Genomic DNA, 21,161 nt, shown 5'->3' with positions numbered 1-21,161 from the left:
TTACGTATGAAGGAGAGTTTAAATTCGTCTGAACCAAGTTTTGATTTTGTATAATTCTTTGGCTCGTAATACGTCTGGTTTCGTCTAATTTCTTAGCATTGTCCTTTGGATAGACATTCATCGTCTTTTCCAAGAACACTTCGTGTTCGTTGGTTGTCATTAGTTGTTTTTCCAGGAAGTCTTTGTTTGGTATATATAGGATATATATTTGATATATATAGGATATATATTTGCCTTCTTGGGTTTCTCGCCAACTGCCTAGAAAATTATTAGTCATCGTGTCTCTTCGTAATCTTTGATGTATCGATTGTCGATATCAGTCTTTGTTTGTCGTTTTGAAGCGCTTTGCATGATACACAAGGAGAAATTTGTGAGAGCGTCCTTCTTCTTGGTAATGTGTGTGGGACTATAAGAAATTGTGTATTCGGCATTAGTTTATCTGTTCTGCTTGCGTGTGGTGCAGTGGATCGTAAGTAGTTACAAAAGTACCAAGCGTTTATTTTATGCGTTTTAAACCATTCATTCAGTAACGAATCCGAACAAGCAATGGGGATTCAAACGAAGGAATTATCTACGCGCCCTTTTCCTTGTTTACGTACAGAAATGACATACTGGTATTGTATGCCAGTAAAATCATAGTGTTAAATGTTAATTGTTTGTCAGATTTACTAGTACAATTATTATACGTAGTGACCTCAAGTTTGGTAGTTAAACATTTGTAAATATTCGTGTGATTAATTACATGTTAGAAGACAATTATTTTCTTCCATAGAGTAAGAATGAAGAAAAAGTACGCGGAAGAAGATTCGGAAAATGAGTTTTCTGTTGACGAACCTGAAGAATTAGAAGAATCTGATGATGACTGGACTCCGGCAGCAAGTGAGGTACGTAATGCCGGCGTTTGGAACTAGGGCTGGATGCTTCATAGTTTATTGTAAAGTCATAGTACGTAAAAAGTTCAGACGATGAAAGTGCAAAACCTGTGTTCAGTATATTTCAAAACTTTGTGCTTTTGATATAAAGCATTCTTTTTGAATTTCGTCCATTATCAGTTTGTTTATTCTTGTGTACGTCTTGTCTGAATTGGCAGTTTAATGTGTTGTATGTCACTGTCATCGAATATGGAGTCATTTTCAAGACCTGCTAATTATTTTGCGATTTTCTTAGTAAAACAATTAAATTATCTTAGTACAACAATTAAATGTAGCTTAACGCTGAATGCCAAAGAAACGTTTCAACACAAGTTTATGTGGTAAATGAGACTTGTCTTAACATCAACACAAAGGTTCGTGTACACTTACACCATAATGTCAGATGAAATTGAGAACCACAAGTTGTTATCTATGAGACTTGTATTTTTGCAAACGTTATTTACTTGTTCCATAGTTCAAAATCACAGTAAGCTTTATGATGAAGAAACGTGTCAACAAGACATGTTTACAACTGAAAAAAATAATAGAATTTTATTTGGCTGTATGCTTGCCATTTGAACTTTCTATCGCAAAACATCTCTGCTCAAGAATTCCTGTGTGTTATTAGCTATAGGGCAACCTCTGTAATCTAATATGAAAACACTGCAGCTATGATACATTTTTATTCCACTGGGTAGATTGTCAAGAGTTTTATAGTTGGATATTTCACCCCTCTTTGCTGAAGTTATTTCTTCCTTCTGGTGTCGTACTTGGGGATATCTGTTAATCTCCAACTTTTGATTGTTGGTAACAAATTCGTAAGTAAATAAATTTACTGTGAGGCTGTGGTTGCTATTACTAGATGCTAGGATAGACATACCAACAAGATGTAAATCTGTGAACTCCACACACAATTCTAATTAAGTTTGTTAATGCCATTAGATATCAACAGATGATGTATAGACCAGCTGTAACTTACACATTGAGGGGAAGTATCCACCCCCATGTATCTCTTCTTACGTGGTTTATGTATTTTATATGTGTGTGTTTGTGCGGAGCGATGTTACATAATTTGCACCAAAATGCTATTTGGTGATTTATCTACTATGTAATAAAACTTACTTGTCCTGCAATTTTAGATATCTGTATTTAGTAAATATGGAAGGAATGCAGACTTCAGGCTATGCTATAGATCAGTTGCATATAGGTGATGTTTCACATAAAAAAAATTTCGGCTGCCTAAGTGAGACCTCGATCTATGCTGCAGATCGGTTTTTTTCCTATTAACAAGGTTTCAAGGTAGAACACATTTGTTTTTACTGTGCCAGCAGTCATAACTTGTACTGGTCAGGTTTATATAGATGTTTGTTTCTTGGAGACTTTTGGAGAAAACAGACTCCAAGGAATGAAATAAAGTTTCCGGAACATGGTAGTATTGGGGAATATAATTGTCACAAGTGAAACAGCCCCCCCCCCCCACCCCCACAAGCTAATATAACAAAGTATACCCAGAAATTAAATAATAGTGTGATCATGTGACTGTAATTTTACTTCTTTTCAAATCTGAATGTCAGAAATTCACAAACTGAGCTGTTAATAAGCTTTCAAAATGTGGCTGTTCCATGCCAAGCGGTCTAATTGTGAAAAGTTAATGCATGACCATCATGGATTTTGAAGAAAGTTTGTATGGACATATAAACTTAAGTAAACTGTCATGATTACTAATAAAATGCTTACAGAGGTATAGTCATTTGTTTGATCCCATAGCACCACTATCAACAGTGCACCTGTGTGTTTTCTGAGAATTTAAGACTTGTCTTAGGCAATATTTTCCTGAAAGAAACAAAACTAGGCTATCTTTTCCAACATTGTGCCCTTTGAGAGAAACAGTGAAAAAGATTTCCTAGGCGATTTTCATATTAATAATTTGAAGCAAAGTCTGCCAAAAAATATTTGCTTGAAAATAATGTGAAATCTAGCTTATTCTATCTCTGGAAGTAATTGCAAGATAAACGTGAAGCCTTGCGCCTAATGACTTGGCAAAACAGGGTCTTAAAATATGAAATTTCATTTGGACACTACTTATCAAAACTTAGCAAATTGAAGGCAAAGATTTAAAAAAAATGGCTATTTTTGGTGTACTTCTACAAAAAGTTATCTGCAAACTCTGCACATTCATTAGAAGCCATCGTGGACCATAGCAACACTAAAAACAGGTTTACTTTGGTATGTAAAAGATGAACACATGTCCTTGAGTCATAATGATAGTGACTAAAGGACGTGTGTTCATCTTTTATATACCAAAGTAAACCTGTTTTTATTAAATATGGTGTGTTCCCACTAGTATTTACTGATCTTTTTACATGTTTATGGTTTTACATCTGGCATTTCATGGGGAGAGAATATTTTTCGTAATTTATGGCCAATTTTAGCTTATGTCCAGCAAAATAAGTTAATGGCATAAACTGGGATTATAGGCCGTAATTAAATAAACAGTTATACAGTTGAGTGGCAGTGTGTTCTTCGAAAAATTATTGTATGGCTTTTGCTCAGCAACATCAAAAACTGTTTACTTTTACGCAATTTTTCATAAGTACTGTAGCGTTCCACATAAACCGCGAAGTATGCGGATACAGAATACGCTATACCTTAAGGTGGAGTTAAAATAGCATTACAGAACCCGCCAGGGTAGCAGAGAGCGCTAACAAGCTGCTTTCTGGACTCGGGTAGGCATGCCGTCCTCGGATCGAATCCGCCCGGTGGATTAACGATGAAGGCTGGTATGCCATCCAGCCTGGATGTGGTTTTTAGGCGGTTTTCCACATCCCGCTGTGTGAATACCGGGCTGGTCTCAAAGTTCCACCTCAGTTACACAACTCACAGACATTTGAAAACATTCGCACTATTTCATGACTTAAGCTAGACAGAGACAGCTGGGTACACTACTTCCATCCCGGGGGGGGGGGGGGGGGGTTCGGGGTGGCAGCAGGAAGGGCATCCGGCCACCCTCTGCCATTAACACTGCCAAATCGGTCATAACAAAGCCGACCCCGCGTTAGTGCGGGACAAAGGCCCAAGAAAGAAAGAAATGTATAGCATTACAGAATAGAGACATAGGCCTACTAATAATTCTCTGTAACATCAACCCCTTTCCAAAAAATGTCAGGCAGACTGTCAACTTCACTAAAAATTACACAATGCGATAATGGCTTAAAACCTGAAGGCTGTTTACACAGTGTGTGCTCCATCTCTTATGCAACAATTTTACTATGTCTGGTAAGTTTATAACCAGTTTGATTTTGTAATTAAAGAAGAAAAAGAGACTGAAATACGTCACATTGAGTTGTGACAAAAAAACATTTCTTTTTAAAGTTTTTAAAGATATTTGGACTTCATCTCACTTCCTAGTCAAGACTTTTGATATTGCTTCCCTAGAGTACTAAACATTTGTAGAACCTAATAAAATGTCAGATTTAATTTGAATGCTGATTTTCAGTGCACCTCTTATTTTTTAAAGGAGCTTATATGTAGGCATTGCCAAACCAGCTTATATGTAGGCATTGCCAAACCAAATCTAGTTTTTAGGTGGTTTAGAACATGGCCTTTCTGGTGAAAATAACTTGAGTTTGCAGTAATTTTTTTTGTTGTTGGTAAAAGTGGGCCGAAAGTAGCCATTTTTGGGCCTTTTTGAAAAAATCTGCTGTGCTTTCAATTTGTAAACTAGTGGTAAGCAGTAGGGCATTGATGTTTTATATTTGAAGTCCTTGTTTTGGTATGTTATGTGCAAAGTTTCAGGTTTATCCCACAATTACTTCCGAAAGTATAATAAAAAGCTAACTTTACATTTTTAAAAGAAATTTTTGGCCCACTTTACTTTCAATTATCAACATGAAAATTACTCAGTAAATCTTTTATCATTTTGCTTAAGAGTGCAAAATGGCATTGCCAGAGATATTATGTATCAGTTGTAGAAATCTCGCTGGTGCACTGTGCTGTGGGTCAGTCAAATTACTATATGTTTAGAAGTACTGAATAAATGATGGTGAAACTGTACCAATGTTTATTTTGAACATATGTGAACGTTCATATAGAATTTCGTCATAATCTGTGAGGGATTATATGGGAACCTCTAGACCACTTGGCTTGGAATGACCCAACAAGTAATTTAAAAGTAAAGGAAACCACACGCCAAATGACAGTTGCCATTACAAGATACTGAAAACTTACTAGATTTTGGAAGAATAGGTAGCTAGGTTTGGTGGGAGGTAGCAGGTGTGCTGGCTAGGAATGAGGGTTGGCAATTGCACGCAGGCTAGGCAAATGCTACGCGGGTATCAGAGCTGGGGAGATGTGACACATGATGTAGATAAAATGGAAGCATGGATTGGGGGAGGGTGACAGGACACAAGAAGGGAAAGTCTTGGGTAGGGACTGTGGACCCAGTTAGTTGCAGGGATGGAAGCCAGGACAATTACAGGAGTGAGGTTGTCTTTCAAGGAAACTTCCACCTACATAATTCAGAAAAGCTGGTGGTGGTGGGGAAGGATTCAGATGGCCTGGGTTTTGAAGCCATTGAATTCTAGCATGTTGTGCCCCTGTGTGGGCAGCTTTGTTCGTAGACAGTTTGGTAGCGGCCATTCATTCTTGTTGATAGCTGGTTGGTTGTCATGCTGTCATAAAACTGTGCAGTCATTGCAGCAGAGTTCATATGACATGGATGCTTTTGCAGATGGCCCTGCCCTTGACGGGTTAGGATGAGTTAGTGAAAGGACTGGGGCAGGAAGTGCTGGGTAGGTGAATTGGGCAGGTCTTGCACCTGGCACGTAATGTATGTTGTGGAAACTAGGCTGTACTGGTACTACTAATGAAGACAGATTAATATTGTTGTTTTCAGAACCAGTCTAGGAATTGTCTGGAAATAGACATGGAGAACCCCCCCCCCCAACTTCATTGTTAAAGATGAAACCTGATATTGTGAAACTCTCCTCATACTATTAAAGACGTCTTTGTTTCAGACAAATTCAACTCTGTCAGTGATTGCTAATTATAGCAAGGATTGACATAAACACAGGGAAAGAAAGGTTTAAACTTCTGAGACTGAAGAGGAATGCTGTTAATCTTGCAAAACTTAAAAGATATTAAATTTCACAGATTTATTTATGTATTGGAATACGATAGAAGCAGGGGTGGGAATATGTCACTCAAGAGAAGGTGAAATGTGCTGCAGGTCAGTCAGTCAGTGTACTCTTAAGTGTTAGAAATGCTTTTGAGAAGTGGGCAGTTTGATTTGTTTCTGGTGGTCTGTCACGGCATTTGTGGAATATCAGCCTAGAATATATACAGTAGAACATACATACATTCAGAAAATGGAATGATATAGGGCAAGTAACAGATTGGATGATCGTTTGAGACTAATGGAATGATTTATTTTTATTGAGTAACATTGTGTTGCTCTTCTGTGGGATTAATGTATCTTTCCTTTATTCAAAACCTTTTTATAACTGCAATACAATCCTGGTTGACTGAACTAAAGGGGGAAGACATTTTGAATATCAGTTCTTTTGGTTAAGCCATGAACACACAGTAAGTACTGTAGTATTTTGTTTTAATGCAGTAAAAGTTTTTAAAGGGTTTGAAAGAGAAAAAAAAGTTTCTACAATTTCTTGGTTCGTGAATTCTTACAAATTGTGTGTGACAATCCACTCCTGTGCCTTGAATGTATCAAAAATAAAGTCTTTGCATCCAGGAATTCTTTTTACTATTTGTCAAGTTCTCAGAGTTTTCTCCTTCAACAGCATCATACAGTTTTCTCCAACACCTTTGATAATGTTCTGCTTTCACATTATTCCAGGCTTGGGCAAACTGGTAAACTCTCATATTTATTGCGTTCAGTGGGGAATTCATGTATTTTCTTTTGCATGCCACAACCTTGAAAGATTTAAAGTCCACAATTGTGCCATTTAAATGTCACCATGATCCAGTGACTGTATCATGCTGGTAACATTTGGGAGAAGAAACTGCACAGGAAGTCTACACTTTTTAACTCACAAGGATGCGTAGTTGCACTGTCAGTACATTCTCTTTCTTAGGTAGACCTTTCTTAGTTAAAAACTTCGCAACCCTTGGTACAACCAGTCACTAAAACATTTGTCAAAGAGTTCACAAAACACCCAAGTAGTGTTTAGGGCTCAATGAAAACCTATACGTGTAAAAAAAATGTTTAATGCCAAAAGAACAGCTTTCCGTTTTTCCTTTTGTGTCCAGAGGTAGGCATTTCTTTTAAGGAAGCTATGGATCTAGTAGGCAACGTTATAAAATTAACACCCATTTCAGGAACACTACAAATATAGTGCTTAGTTTAGCCTCGGCTGTAATCTCCAGACTTTATTTTCAAAACATGAGCTGCATCTGGGTCAGCAGATAACTTTTCTCCACATACATTAAATTGCCGACTGGCATGTTGATTTAAAATCTGTCTACCCACCCAGAGCTTGAAAAAAGAATCTTTTCGTTCCTCACCTAACAACTTGGTTAACATTATTTCTAGCATTTTCTTGTGTTATTGGACCTGTGAAAGAGAAGTCTTTTTTCCTCGTTGTTGGGTGAACCGAAGATAGCAACTTTTTCAAAGTCAGATGTTTTCATTGTTTTGCTGCAGAGATTTTTCATGTCCTGCTCAAGAAGTATAGACTTCACTCATTCTGAAATGAGAGAAAAACCAGTGCTATAGTTTTCAATAAACTTCCTTTTTCAACTTATTTGATAAGAACTAATCAGTGAAAGTAACTGCAACACACTTCTGCTTAGGTGCTGTGGCACAACAATGCACATACAGTGGAAGCAAACCACTTGAATGCAATCTTGTTGGCACTGTAGTTATACTTAGGCTGGAAAGTTGGTGGCTGGGGAAGCAGCTCAGGATTGGGCACTCGCGTCTACCCTCTAGCTACATCCTGGAACACTCTTGCCCTCGAATTATTTCCTTGTAGTACCATTTTAATTTTTAGTTAATGATTTTAGGAGACATTTTGGGTAACCGAAGTTTCAGTTGACCTGAGTTAACTGGGGCTTTACTGTACTTAACAGTAGTTAAAACTAACTGTATACGGTTTACAATACAAACATGGCTACTAATGAAAACAGTTTCTTGGAGGTGTTTTTTTAATCAAATGACACAGGGAACCTAGCTAGACAGTCTTCAGTTTTGTTGAAACTGGTACAGAATATATGTAAGGTACAAGACTGAGTTTCAGCTGCATCGGTAACTTGGTGTAGGTTACTAACTAGAGCCATTTTTACAAGGACCACTTTCTTTGGAACTAGGAGTGCCTGAAAAATGTTTGGTAAGCTGCTGTTCCTCACCAAATGGAGCTGTGATAGTAACTTTTGCCATTTGGGCAACTTCATGTACACTTAAAGAACTAGCATAGAGGTAAGATAGCAATGCTTGTAGCACCATCTCTCCAACCTAGACTTATTTTGTCAGATATTTTCCCACGTTTTAACAAGGAATAGGTTATAAGAAAGACTGGAAACATTACTTCAATGCTTTTTCTGTTTCCCTGTGAGAAATTTAGTGAATTCTGAACTTCTCTTGAACTATATTCTCTATATCTACCTCTATTACCAAAAATGCCAGTTGCACCAAATACCGCACACATTTTACACCACTGAGATGCTGGGATTTAAGTCTGTTGACATGCAACTATTTTGGTTTCGTTGTAATTTCAGTTAAAGTTACATGAATTTACTTAAATTGGGAAGTCATGTCAGGAGGCCTACATTTAAATACATTTTGTTAATTTAGTAGCCAATAATGCTTCAGTTCCCATTTCCATTCAGTGTTCAACTGAAATACAGTAATGTGTGAGTTACAGGTTTCAAGACAGTCTATTGCCCTAGTTACAGGTTACTGTCTTAGTTACATCAGTTAGTGAGTAAATAATTGAGGAGCGAAGGAGACCACCAGTCACAGAATAGCAGAAGCATTGAGTAGACAGGCACACACACGAGGAAGAAAACTTTCTCAATTTATATATATACACACACACACACACACACACACACACACACACACACACACACACACACACACACACACACACAGAGAGAGAGAGAGAGAGAGAGAGAGAGAGAGAGAGAGAGAGAGAGAGAGAGAGAGTTCTGCGATTGCATGTCAGCAGGTAGACTATGTACAAGGCATACATTGGGTGGTGGTGGGGGGGTGGAGAATGGAGGTAGGAAGAGGGGTTTAGAGTGAAAAGTTAGGGGCTTGGAGGTAGGCAGCACATTTACTGTTTAGGAATTCGGGAGGGAGGAGTGCCAGGTGAGCAGGGTAGGTATCTGATGCATGGGCACCAGAGCTGGTGGGGAGTGGCACAGGAATGTGATGCCGAGACATGGATTGGGAGTACAGAGAAAGAGGACACTCTAGGGTGGAGTGTGTGGGGACAGTGAGTTAATGGAGGTTGAGGCCAGAAGGGTTAAGAGACTGAAGGATGTGTGTTACAAGGGTAACTCCTGTACGCATAATTCAGAAAAGCTGACGGTGGAGGGGAGGATCCTGAGGGTCTGGGTTGTAAGACAGCCATTGCAATTGAGCATGCTGTGCAACTGGATGGTCCCTTTTTCCCACAGTTCAGCAGTGGCCATTCACTCTGGTACACCATTGGTTAGTTGTCACACAAATATAAAAAGCTGTGCAATGACTGCAGAATAATTGGTATATGACATTGCTGCTTTCACAGGTACCCTTGCCTTTGATGTGGTAGAATAAACCTGTGACTGGACTGGAGTAGGGAATGCTTAGTGGGCGGTGTTGCACCTGACTGTCCATGTGTCATGTGGGTTGAGATTGTAATTGGAATAAAATGGGGCCCAGATGTTGTGTAGGTTGGGTGGGTAAGGAATGTCACTTAAGTAAGGGTGGGAAGGAACTTGTGTAGGATATTCCTCATTTCAGGGCTTCAAGATAATCAAGTCCCTGGCAAAAGATATGGTTTATTTATTCCATTTCAGGGTGATATTGGATGATGAGGTAAAATGCTGCTTTGTAGCAGATTCTTGGTGGGGTGGGGGGAGGAAATGGTTTGGGAAATTGGTTTGCAGACTAGATTTGGGTGTAGTGTCTGTCTGTAACAGCTCCCATGAAGCCCAGAGCATAATGGGCAAGGGAATTCAAGTCACTGCAAATGAGACATACACAGGCGAAGAGCCTGTATGGGAGGTATTTTTTTGGTATGGAAGGGTTGACAGCTGTCAGAATGAAGATATTGTTGGTGGTTAGTGGGTTTAATATGCACAGAAGTATGAATGAAGCCATCAGATGTGGTTACGTCCAGGAAGGTGGCACATTTGGAACCACATAACGAGTTTTAGATTTTTTTTGGGGGGGGGGGGGGGGGGGGGAGGAGGAGGTTTCCTCTAGATTACTCATAAAATTGTTTGCATAAGAGGGTGCCCTGCAGATGCCCATGGCTATGCCTCAGATTTATTTACAGGTAAACAATGGATGACTACACACATCAGTCCCACATGCCAACCTTCCATGTGCCATCTGCAGGAAGCCTTCCTAGCCTCCCAGACCCCTCATCTGGTTCAGGTTCATCACTGGTTTCTTTATAATGTGGACTAACTATCAAAACTCCATATCCTCATTCCTTCACAATCTCGACACCTTCAGCTTCACCTGGTCCTCCTCAATCCATCATGCCACCTTTTTGGGCATTGACCACCACCTATGAATGGCTCCGTCCTGTCTGTATTAAACTGGCCAACCTCCAACAGTACCTGCATTTGGATTACTATCATCCCTTCCACACAGGCCCCTGACGCCATGGTTCGCACCACCCAATGGAACCCAGAACCCATGTATATTGATGCCATAAACTCTCAACCAGTGGCAGCAGGTGACACTAAGGCATAACGTGCCTCTTTGATCCCTTCATTTCCTCACTGTGCGTCGAAAATATTATTCTCCACTGGAATGGTAGCGGTTTTTCCACCACTTGGCTAAGCTACATCATCTTTTAAGCATATCCCCTGTCTTCCAGAGACTTGGTTTTCAGCAGTGCAGACCTCAGCACTTCGTGGATACTAGGGGTGTTTTATAAATCGTGCTGTGTATGACAGGGCGTTGGGTGGAGTTTGCGCATATGTTCTGGACACACTATATAGCGAACTGGTGCCTCTTGATTAACCTTCAGAGGCTGTGGCTGTTTGGGTAAGGGCATTTTGGGATATTACCATCTGCAATGTTTATCTCCCTCCCGATGAAGCGTCTCACAACATATTGTTTGCATTGGTTTCAGAGCTCTCACCACCTTTCCTAATTTTGGGTGATTTCAACACCCGTTACCCTCTGTATCGTGGAACAATGATCACTTGCCAAAGTAAAGACATAGAAAATTTACTAGCACAACTTGACCTTTGCCTCTTGAATACTGGTACCCCCCACACACTTCAGTGTGGTGCATGGAACTTTCTTGGCCATTGACCTTTCCATTTGCAGCCCTTGCAATCTCCCATCCATACACTGGAGAGTTTTTGATGCCCCTTGTGGCAGTCACCACTTCCCAATCTTCCTAACCCTCCCTCAGCATCACTCCCCTGGACTCGTGTCTCTCAACAGTCTTGACTGGGGTGCGTTGCCTCTGCTGTCACCCTTGGCTACCTGCTACATGGAAGTACCGCTGAGGCAATCCAGAATACAACCACGGCCATCCTTTCAACAGCTGATTAGTGATCCTTTGTTCCTCGGGCCTACACTGATGGAAGACAGTACTTTGGTGGCTATCAGAAATCGCAGAGGCTGTTAGAGATCGTAGGTGAGCTCCCTAATGCCATAAGTGGCACCTATCTATGGAGTACCTCATTGCTTTAAGTGGCTTGGTGCCCTGGTCCACCACCTGATAAAAAGATGAAGCGAGAATTCTGGGAACGGTATGTTTCAGCCATCGGACCGTGTATCTCTCCTTCGCAGGTTTGGGCGAAGATCAGACCTCTCTACGGACATGAGACACCTGCAGGTGTACCTGGTGTTACCTTGAATGCCACTGTCTACACTGACACTGATGCCATTGTCAAACATTTTGCTCTGCAGTATGCTTGAGCCTCAGTATCTGAGAATTATCAGCTTGCCTTTAATGTTTTAAGACAGAGCCAAAGCAATTAAATTTTACTACACACCACTTAGAGCCATATAATGCTCCATTCAGTGAGTGGGAAGTCTTCAGTGTTCTAGCCCACTGCACTGAAACAGCCCCACATCCGGACCACATCCACAACCAAATGATGTTGCACCTACCGGCAGAGTGTCAGCACCGTATCCTTGCCATCTTTAACTGCATCTGGAGTGAGGGTGAGTGTCCAGCGCAGTGGTGAGAAAGCATCATTGTCCCAGTACTGAAACCAGGTAAGCACCCTCTAGAGATTGACAGGTATCGAGTCAGTCTCACCAATGTTCTCTGTAAGTTGCTTGAGCACATGGTGAGCAGGTGGCTGCGTTGGTACTTGAGTCTCAGGGCGTTCTGGCTCCATCCCAGGGTGGTTTTCACCATGGCTGTTCCACTACTGAAAATCTGGTTTACATGGAGTCTGCCATCTGAACAGCTTTTTCCCTACGTCAACACTTTGTAACTGTTTTCTTCGACCTGTGAAAGGCTTATGACACCATATTTGTGCTACCTTACGCAAGTGGGGTCTCTGGTGTCTGCTCCTGATTTTTATCCTAAACATCCTGTTGCACTGTATGTTCCAGGTTTGAATTGATGATTGCCACAGTACCCCCCCATACCCCAGGAGAATATGGTCCTGCAGGGGTATGTATGGAGTGTCACTCTCTTACAAGTAGCTGTCATTGGTCTAATAGCAGCTGTTGGGTCCTCAGTATCACCCTTTTACGCTGACAACTTTTGCCTTCTCTGTTGCTCCTTTAGCACGGGCGTCACTGAACGTCGACTGCAAGGCGCCATACGAAATACGAAAGATAGTCATGGGCTCGCACTCATGGCTTTCGGTTTCCAGCTGCCAAGACTCACTTCATGCAATTCTGTCTGCATTGTACCGTGCCCCACAATTTTTAGGACTGGTCTTTGATTCTCAGCTGATGTGGATTTCTTGTCTTCACCAGCTTAAGCAGAAGTGCAGGCTGCACCTTAATACACTTTGCTGTCTGAGTAACACCTTCTCTAGCTGGGGTGCAGATCACACTATCCTTTTGCAGCTTTACAAAGCTATGATACAATCCCATCTTGATTATGGGAGTTTGAGATACGGTTCGGCACTGCCCTCAGCATTGTGGGTACTGGATCTGATACACCAGTGGCTGGGGTTAACTCAGGATAGGTGCCTTTCAAACTAGCCCTGTGAATAGCTTACTCGTGGGGGTTGGGGTCCCTCCATTGCAGATCAGGTGCCAACAACAGTTTGTCAATTATGCTACCCACATTCACAGCTCTCATAAGCATTCGAACTACCATCGTCTCTTCCCAGAAACTGAAATCCATCTCCCACAACATTGTTCAAGATCAGGGACTATGATTGCAATACGTGTCAAGTTTGTCCTGTCTGAGCTCCAGTTTTCTCTTCCACCTCCTACGGTCCCACTCAGGTTTACCTCCATGGTGAGTCCCTCGGCCACAGCTACGTGTTGACGTACCATAAGGCTCAAAAGACTCTGTCCCCCGAGGACCTCGGCCACCAATTTTTCTCCATCCTTGGTGCATCCTGGGATTCAGTAGTAGTCTATACTGATGGCTCGATGGTTGCTGGTTGTGTGGGCTGTTCTTATGCTCACAAGGGACATACTGAACTGCGTTCCTTGCTAAGTAGCTGTAGTGTTTTCACTGTGGAGTTGGTAGCTGTTCCTCATGCTCTCGAGTGTATCTGTTCCTGCACCGATGGGTTGTTTCTCATCTGCAGCGACTCTTGACCAGTGTTACCCTTGCCATCCCTTGGCCATTGCTATCCAGGATTCCCTGTATGCCCTCGAACAATGTGGACGTTCAGTGACCTTCATATGGACTCGAGGCCACATCAGAAACCCGGGGAATTAACTTGCCGATAGCCTGGCCAAACTGGCTACCAGTTAACTGACTCTTGAGATTGGTATTCCAGAAACAGACCTCCGATCTATATTAAGCGTCAAGTTGTAGGAACCTGGAAATCAGAATGGCTCGCTCTGACTTCACCAAACTAACTACAGGTGGTAAAGGAGACTACGAATCTGAAGGCCCTCCATGCAGGCCTCTTCCAAGCCTCTTGCAAGGACTCTGGAGTCCTTTGCCGACACTCTATTGGCTATACCTGGCTGACTCATGGTCATCTCCTCTGTCATGAGGACCCACCCCACTGTTGTGGTTGCCATTTGGTGGTCCATATTTTGCTGGACTGTCCCAACCTAGCCGCCCTGCAGCGGACTGTTTATCTCCTATGACTCGCAACCCCAAGTGTTATGAGATGACGCCTCAGTGACTGACTTAGTTTTATGTTTTATTTGTGAAGGTGACTTTTAATTACTCTTTAAGGGAGGACCACCTAACCTTATCAGCCCATTGAGGTTGGCAGAACACTGTTACCTCCTCTGCCCAGACCAGGCTGCGGATGTGCCCTGTCAATGTTACTAGTCTTTCCTAGGCAATCTCTGGTAAATGGCAGGGACTGGAGGATATATGTCCCCTCGTTGCACTCTGCTTCCAGCTGTTCCCTAGATGGGACACCTTGCCTGTCTTTCTCCCTCTCTCTCTCTCATCTTCTTTTTGTCCCTTATTTCGCCTTTATTGATGTTTTGTAGACCTCAGAACTTTCTTCCCCTTGGTTTTATGCAAAACTACTAGGTCATCAGTCCCTTTTCCTCAAACAGGCATATCTATATGACTGTTTGAGGAAAAAGGGTCTGATGACCTAGTAATTTTGTCCCTTTAGTCATCCAACCAACCAACCAACTAACTTTCCACACTAAAAAATTGATTTGATATACCCTCGCCACCCATTAATGGCATATCTGCAGTATACAGTATGCTGAAGCTCTCATGATTACACTCACAGACAAGTATTTACCCCCCAAACCAAGTACACAAACAGTGTGTCTCATCTTCACCCACCCATGATCCTTCCCTTGTCCCTAAGAATCGGCTGTAAGAGAGTTCCCCCCCTCTCCCTATTAGCCACCATCACTCTTGACTGGAACAACTGTACCATATCCTAAACAAGGGCCTTCCCATCCCTATTTTAGTGGTATTCTGTCACCCACCCAAACTCATCATCTTTGTCTATCCCTATGCCCGTCTCACTCCTAAACTCCTGACCACAGGGATTATATTACTATTGAAGACCCAGGTGGAAGACCTGCTAAATCCACCCACCCAAGACTTAAGTCATCAGTCCGGTCACAGGCTTATCCTACCTCATCAGAGGCAGGGACACCTGTGAAAGAAGCAATGTCATATAGCAATCTCCTGCAGTCACTGCACAGCTTTTTATGTTGGTATGACAACCAACTAGTCCGTCAGAGTGAGTGCACCCCCACAGAACTGTAGCCAAGAATGAATTTGACCACCCAGTGGTATAACATGTAACTGAGAACAACATACTAAATTTCAGTTCCTGCTACACAACCTGGACCACGTGGATACTTCTCTCCACCTCAACCTTTTCTGACGAAAGTTATCCTTTAAACATCAGTCGGTCCTGTAACCCTTCCGGCCTTGATCTCCATTAACCCACTGTCCCCACACACTCCATCCAACAGTTCCTCTTCTAGAATGAAATTTTCACTCTACAGCAGAGTATGCGCTGATATGAAACTTCCTGGCAGATTAAAACTGTGTGCCGGACCGAGACTTGAACTCGGGACCTTTGCCTTTTGCGGGCAAGTGCTCTACCAACTGAGCTACCCAAGCACGAATCACGCCCCGTCCTCACATCTTTACTTCTGCCAGTACCTCGTCTTCTACCTTCCAAACTTTACAGAAATTTTCACTCTACAGTTCGAGTCTCGGTCCGGCACACAGTTTTAATCTGCCAGGAAGTTTCATATCAGCGCACACTCCGCTGTAGAGTGAAAATTTCATTGTAGAAGCATCCCCCAGGCTATGGCTAAGCCATGTCTCCGCGATATCCTTTCTTTCAGGAGTGCTAGTTCTGCAAGTTTCGCAGGGAGCTTCTGTAAAGTTTGGAGGGTAGAAGACGAGGTACTGGCAGAAGTAAAGCTGTGAGGATGGGGTGTGAGTCGTGCTTGGGTAGCTCAGTTGGTAGAGCACTTGCCCGCAAAAGGCAAAGGTCCCGAGTTCTCGTCTCGGTCCGGCACACAGTTTTAATCTGCCAGGAAGTTTCAGTTCCTCTTCTTCTGTCCTCTCCCCCTTCCAGTTTGACTCCATGTTGCCCCCTGCCCCATCTCACCCTGCTAGGTCAGCAGCATGTGTAGCCAGTCTTTGTGATGGGGCTGTTACATGCCCATCTGGCTGAGCCCCTTGACAACACAGGGATCACATTTCTCCTACCCGAGCTGTTACCTCCCCATGTATACCTAAGAGTGGTTGCTTATCATTATGGAGCATCAGAACTGGCAATGGCTGCCATGTCAGATGGCGTTTTCTGTGGATGGTTGACTCCCATGGGGAGAGCTCATGATCAGAGTGAGTGATATCGAGGCAGATGCTTTGTGTATGAAACTCCAAAAACTGACTGTTCTTCCCTTCTCTGGCTACACCCTGGGAGGAGGGCAAGGCTTGCTGGCTTGGTGTGAAGCACTTTACCCACTACCTGGCTTGCACTAGGACTGATGGGGACACTTTCTCTGCCACCAAGCCATTTTGTGGAAAATATCGAGGACAAGTTTGGTGAAGTGGTGTCTCAGTAAGATGGAGTCAGGTTCACTGTTGATCAAAACCACTTCTGCAGCCCTTCGTGCTTGTGACCATCTTGGCGAAATCCCGACGTCCATTACTCACCACCAGTCTTTTACTGTGGTTCAGGTAGTCATTTTACATACGGACCTCATACTTCAAACCAAGGAATTCCAGGCCAATCTGGAAGTAGGGGGGATTCAGTTTGTTTGGTGTGTTCCGAAAGGTCGTAAGGACAATCACACAGATACTGGCGCATTTATTCTGGCATTTGTGGGTGATACCCCCTGGACAAGGTCAGGGTTACCTGTTATCAATATGCTGTGAAGCCGTATGTCCCGCCACTCATGTGATGTTTTCAGTGCTTGCGTACCAGGTGTGTCTTCAAACTTTACCGTGGAGCTTCTGTGCGGTGAATGTGGACATCTACTCCATGAGGGGAGCTCCTGTATTCCACCATCCTGTGTGTTAATTGTCACAACCATTACTCTAGGCACTCACCAGATTTCCCAGCTTACAAGAGAGAAAAGAAGATACAAGAATAAAAGTCCCTGGATCATCTTATTTTATACTGAGGCTCATCAAAAATATGACCAACTGAGCCTCTGTTACATCCTTTCTCCCTCCTACCTCTTCCTTACCCCAGTACCACCCCTCTCTCCTCTCCCCCTCCCCCGCAGTTCACATGCCCTCTCCTGTGGGTGCTTCTCCCCCTCCCTGCCTGAAGTAGTTCACCCCTTCTCCAGCACCTGCCGATGATGGGGTTTCCTTGTGGAGCCCTACCCTCGGCATCTCTCAGGCCGGAGGCCTGCTGCCACAATGCGGCCAAGGGACGCAAAATTTGTGTGCCCCCAAGGTCACATGCTCTTTTGTTTCCAGATCTTGCAGAAGCTTGCTCTCCCTCCGTGCCTTGCCCTTCTCGACCTTTGAAAGAGAGGAGGAGGAGGAGGAGGAGGAGAAGAAGAAGTAGTCCCAGGATGCGCCCCCTCCCCAGTGTATCCGGAGGTGCCACTTTCCCCCTCGCAACCTGAGTCTGTCGTCTTATTTATGGATGTCAGCCTATCCTTGTTGGTGATGATTGGTGACCCAGTGGTGTGATTGGCTCCAACCCATTCACTGCCCGTTTGGATACCTGCTCCATGATCATTCAATGGAACTGTAATTGCTACTATGGTCACCTCCCAGAATTGCAATACCTTATTGCCTGTTACTCAGCAGCTTATGTCATTCCCAAGGAATCTCATTTTAATGATACTAACTCACCATCCCTTCGTGGGTTTTGTGCTTTGTCGGAACTGGGTCGGCCCTTTAAGGACGTCCAGTGGTGTATGCGCGTTAGTCCGTTTGGGTTCGCTTGGACTTTGCTGTTACAGTTTGCAGTCTCTATCTTCGTCCTGACAGGCTACTTATATCTGCTGCCCTAACTGTCCTTCTTCAGCAACTCCCCCTCCCATCCTTCTCCTTGGGGATTTTAGTGCCCATCAGCCTTTGCAGGACAGCGCTTCATCTAGCCTGGGGGCTCCTCATTGAACAATTTCTTGTGGACAGCGACCTGTGCTTTCTTCAGTATGGTTCCCGTACTCATTTTAGTTTTGTATATACCATCTCTCTGCCATTGGTCTTTCGCTCTCTTTCCCTCCCCTTCTTCCTTCTTGACACTGTTCATCATACGATGACCTGTGTGATAGCGACCCATTCCTGTAGATTCCCTTGTTCCCTTCCTGCCTCTCGATGACCAGTTTACCGCACTGGACTTATCATGCTTACTGCCCTCTATATACCTCCCGGTTCATGTTTCCACCTTTGTCAGGTTGCATTGATGAAGTTGTTTGTGATCTGTCCGACAAAATAATCCACTCTGCAGTTCGCAACTTCATGAGCTCCATTCTTTGTCACCTAGCTCTGTGGTGGAGCAGGGAAAACTGCCCCTCCTCCTCCGGAAACAGTGGGCTAGAACTTCCCGCTTATGTTTACCCCATCAGGTGGCCCCCCAGGTGGTCCACAACTCTTTTGTGGATACGTGCGTGGCGAGCACGGGACCCCAAGTTAATGTGACCTTCCGTCCTTTCCGGGCTGCTGCATACCTTCCCTTTCCACATCCTTCCCCATCCCCCATCTTCCCCCCCCCCCTCCACCGCCTCTTCCCTTTCTCCCCCTCTGGGAGTATGTTTCGTGCCTACGTCTGGAGACGGACGCTCGAAAATGTAACACATTCTTTTCTTTCTGTGCTTGCAAGTCTTCGTCCTTCCTTTGTCCTTCTCTTTTCCTTACCTCTTCTCTTTGCCCTTTTCTCCGCTGCGGCGTTTGAGACCTCTTCTTTCCTTTCCCTTTGCTTTCCCCTTTCTCTTTTTTCCTCCCTGTGCGTGTCTGAAGGTCAACCCACGCATTTCCATGCATAGCCGGTGACGGGGTAACACATAATTCCCCGCCCCGGGTAGACAGGTAAGACACGTACATATCCCCTGGTAACGGCCAGGCCCAGGGAAGGGTGATTACCCGAGCTGATACCTTCTACTCTTGGAGCATCGCAACAGGCTTCCGCTTATCTCCCAGTAAGACCGTTTGTGTTAATTTTTGGTGTCGTACGGAGTTTCTTCCACCTTCCTTACATCTAGGACCAGTCAACCTTCCGTTTTCGGACGTCGCTAAATTCTTGGGTCCTGTGTTTGACAGAAAACTGTGCTGGTCCTCCCACGTTTCCTATCTTTCGGCTCACTGTTTGCGATTCCTCAACACCCTCCGTGTCCTGAATGTTATCTCCTGGGGAGCGGACCGAGTGGTCCTTCTCCGCCTCTATCGCGCCTTAGTGCGCTCGAAATCGGACTATGGAAGCATAGTTTACTCCTCTGCTCGGCCGTCTATTCTTCGGCATCTCGACTCTACCCACCACCGTGGATTACGTTTAGTATCTGGAGCTTTTTACATCAGCCCTGTGGAAAGCCTTTATGCTGAGATTGCTGAACCTCTGCTGTCCAATCGGCGAGCTGTCTTTCTGAGTCGTTATGCTAGCCATCTGTCTTCCATGCTTGCTAATCCGGCCCATGACATTTTTTTCGACGCCTCCTTGGCTTTAGGGTATGCAGGCCGCCCTTCATCCCTACTACCACCGGGAGTCCGCTTCTGTCAACTGCTCCATTCTTTCCTTTCGCTTTCCTAAAACGTTCTTGACAACTTGGGGTACAGCACCGCCTTGGCTCCGTCCACGGACCTGCCTGCTCCGTGACCTTTGTCAATTTCCCAAGGATGGCACCCCTTCACTTGTTTATCGTCGGGCATTTGCTGCTCTATGTGCACAAATGAAGGAAGCCACATTTATTTACACTGATGGCTCGAAAACATCGTTAGGTGTAGGGAGTGCCTATATTGTTGGCGACACCCCAAATCGATTTCGGCTTCCCGACCAGTGTTCGGTTTATACTGCGGAGCTTTACGCTGTTCTCCAGGCTGTCCAATACATCCGTCGCCATCAGCGGATACAGTATGTTATCTGTTCAGATTCTCTCAGCTCTCTCCTCAGTCTCCAAGCTCTGTACCCTGTCCACCCTCTGGTCCACCGAATTCGGGACTGCCTCCACTTGCTCCACTTGGGGGGCGTCTCTGTGGCGTTCCTCTGGATCCCAGGACACGTTGGTATCTGTGGAAATGAGGCGGCCGATATAGCGGCCAAGGCTGCAGTCTCTCTTCTTCAGCCAGCTATTCGCACGATTCCCTTCGCCGATCTACGGAGTGTTTTATGTCGTCCTGTTACTCTTTTATGGCATGCAAATTGGTCGACACTTCCCAATAATAAATTGCGGGACATGAAAGCTCTTCCCTGTGCTTGGACCTCTTCGTCCCGAACGCGTCGTTGGGAGGAGGTAATTTTAACTAGACTCCGGATAGGGCACTGTCGTTTTAGCCATCGACATCTTTTAAGTGGTGATCCTCCCCCACTCTGTCCCCATTGCTCTCAGCTGTGGACAGTAAGACACCTTTTAATTGAGTGCCCCTATTTTACTCCGTTACGTGCCAGTCTACAGCTGTCGCCTGATATAGCTTCCATTTTAGCAGATGACACGTGCTCGGCCGATCGCGTTCTCGAGTTTATTAGTCAGTCATTTGAAGCTCTTTTTGGGGACATCCAACTCCTTTCTGTAGTGGATTTTTAAGCTTTTCTTCTCCTTTTAGTTTCTCCAATTTTTTGAGTTTCGTTGCCATTTCTGCTGGTTTCCCTGTTTTGCTTTTTACCTTTTTCCAAGTCACAGACCGGCGCTAATGACCGTAGCAGTTTTGCGCCCTAAAACCATAACAAAACAAACCCATCAGATGGAATCCTATAGTGAACCTTTTACTGAATGAGAGGTTTTTTTTGTGTTTGTGTTTGTGTGTGTGTGTGTGTGTGTGTGTGTGTGTGTGTGTGTGTGTG

The 21,161-nt window shown here is 43.9% G+C and overlaps 1 protein-coding gene across 1 annotated transcript in view; it reads left to right on the top strand.

Moving 5' to 3' along the window:
• The first annotated feature begins 317 nt into the window (after positions 1–317).
• The window catches only part of LOC126175871 (nucleoplasmin-like protein ANO39), a 42,911-nt gene continuing 22,067 nt past the window's right edge, over positions 318–21,161 (top strand). Inside the window, exons 1-2 of the mRNA XM_049922893.1 lie at positions 318–469; positions 773–884. Of these exons, the coding sequence (XP_049778850.1) occupies positions 780–884 (105 nt within the window). The 5' untranslated portion in view covers positions 318–469; positions 773–779. The remainder of the gene's footprint in view (positions 470–772; positions 885–21,161) is intronic.

The sequence above is a fragment of the Schistocerca cancellata genome, chromosome 3, assembly GCF_023864275.1.
Source record: "Schistocerca cancellata isolate TAMUIC-IGC-003103 chromosome 3, iqSchCanc2.1, whole genome shotgun sequence".
NCBI classification, from domain to species: Eukaryota; Metazoa; Arthropoda; class Insecta; order Orthoptera; family Acrididae; genus Schistocerca; species Schistocerca cancellata.
This window is presented reverse-complemented; position numbering and strand designations above follow the sequence as displayed.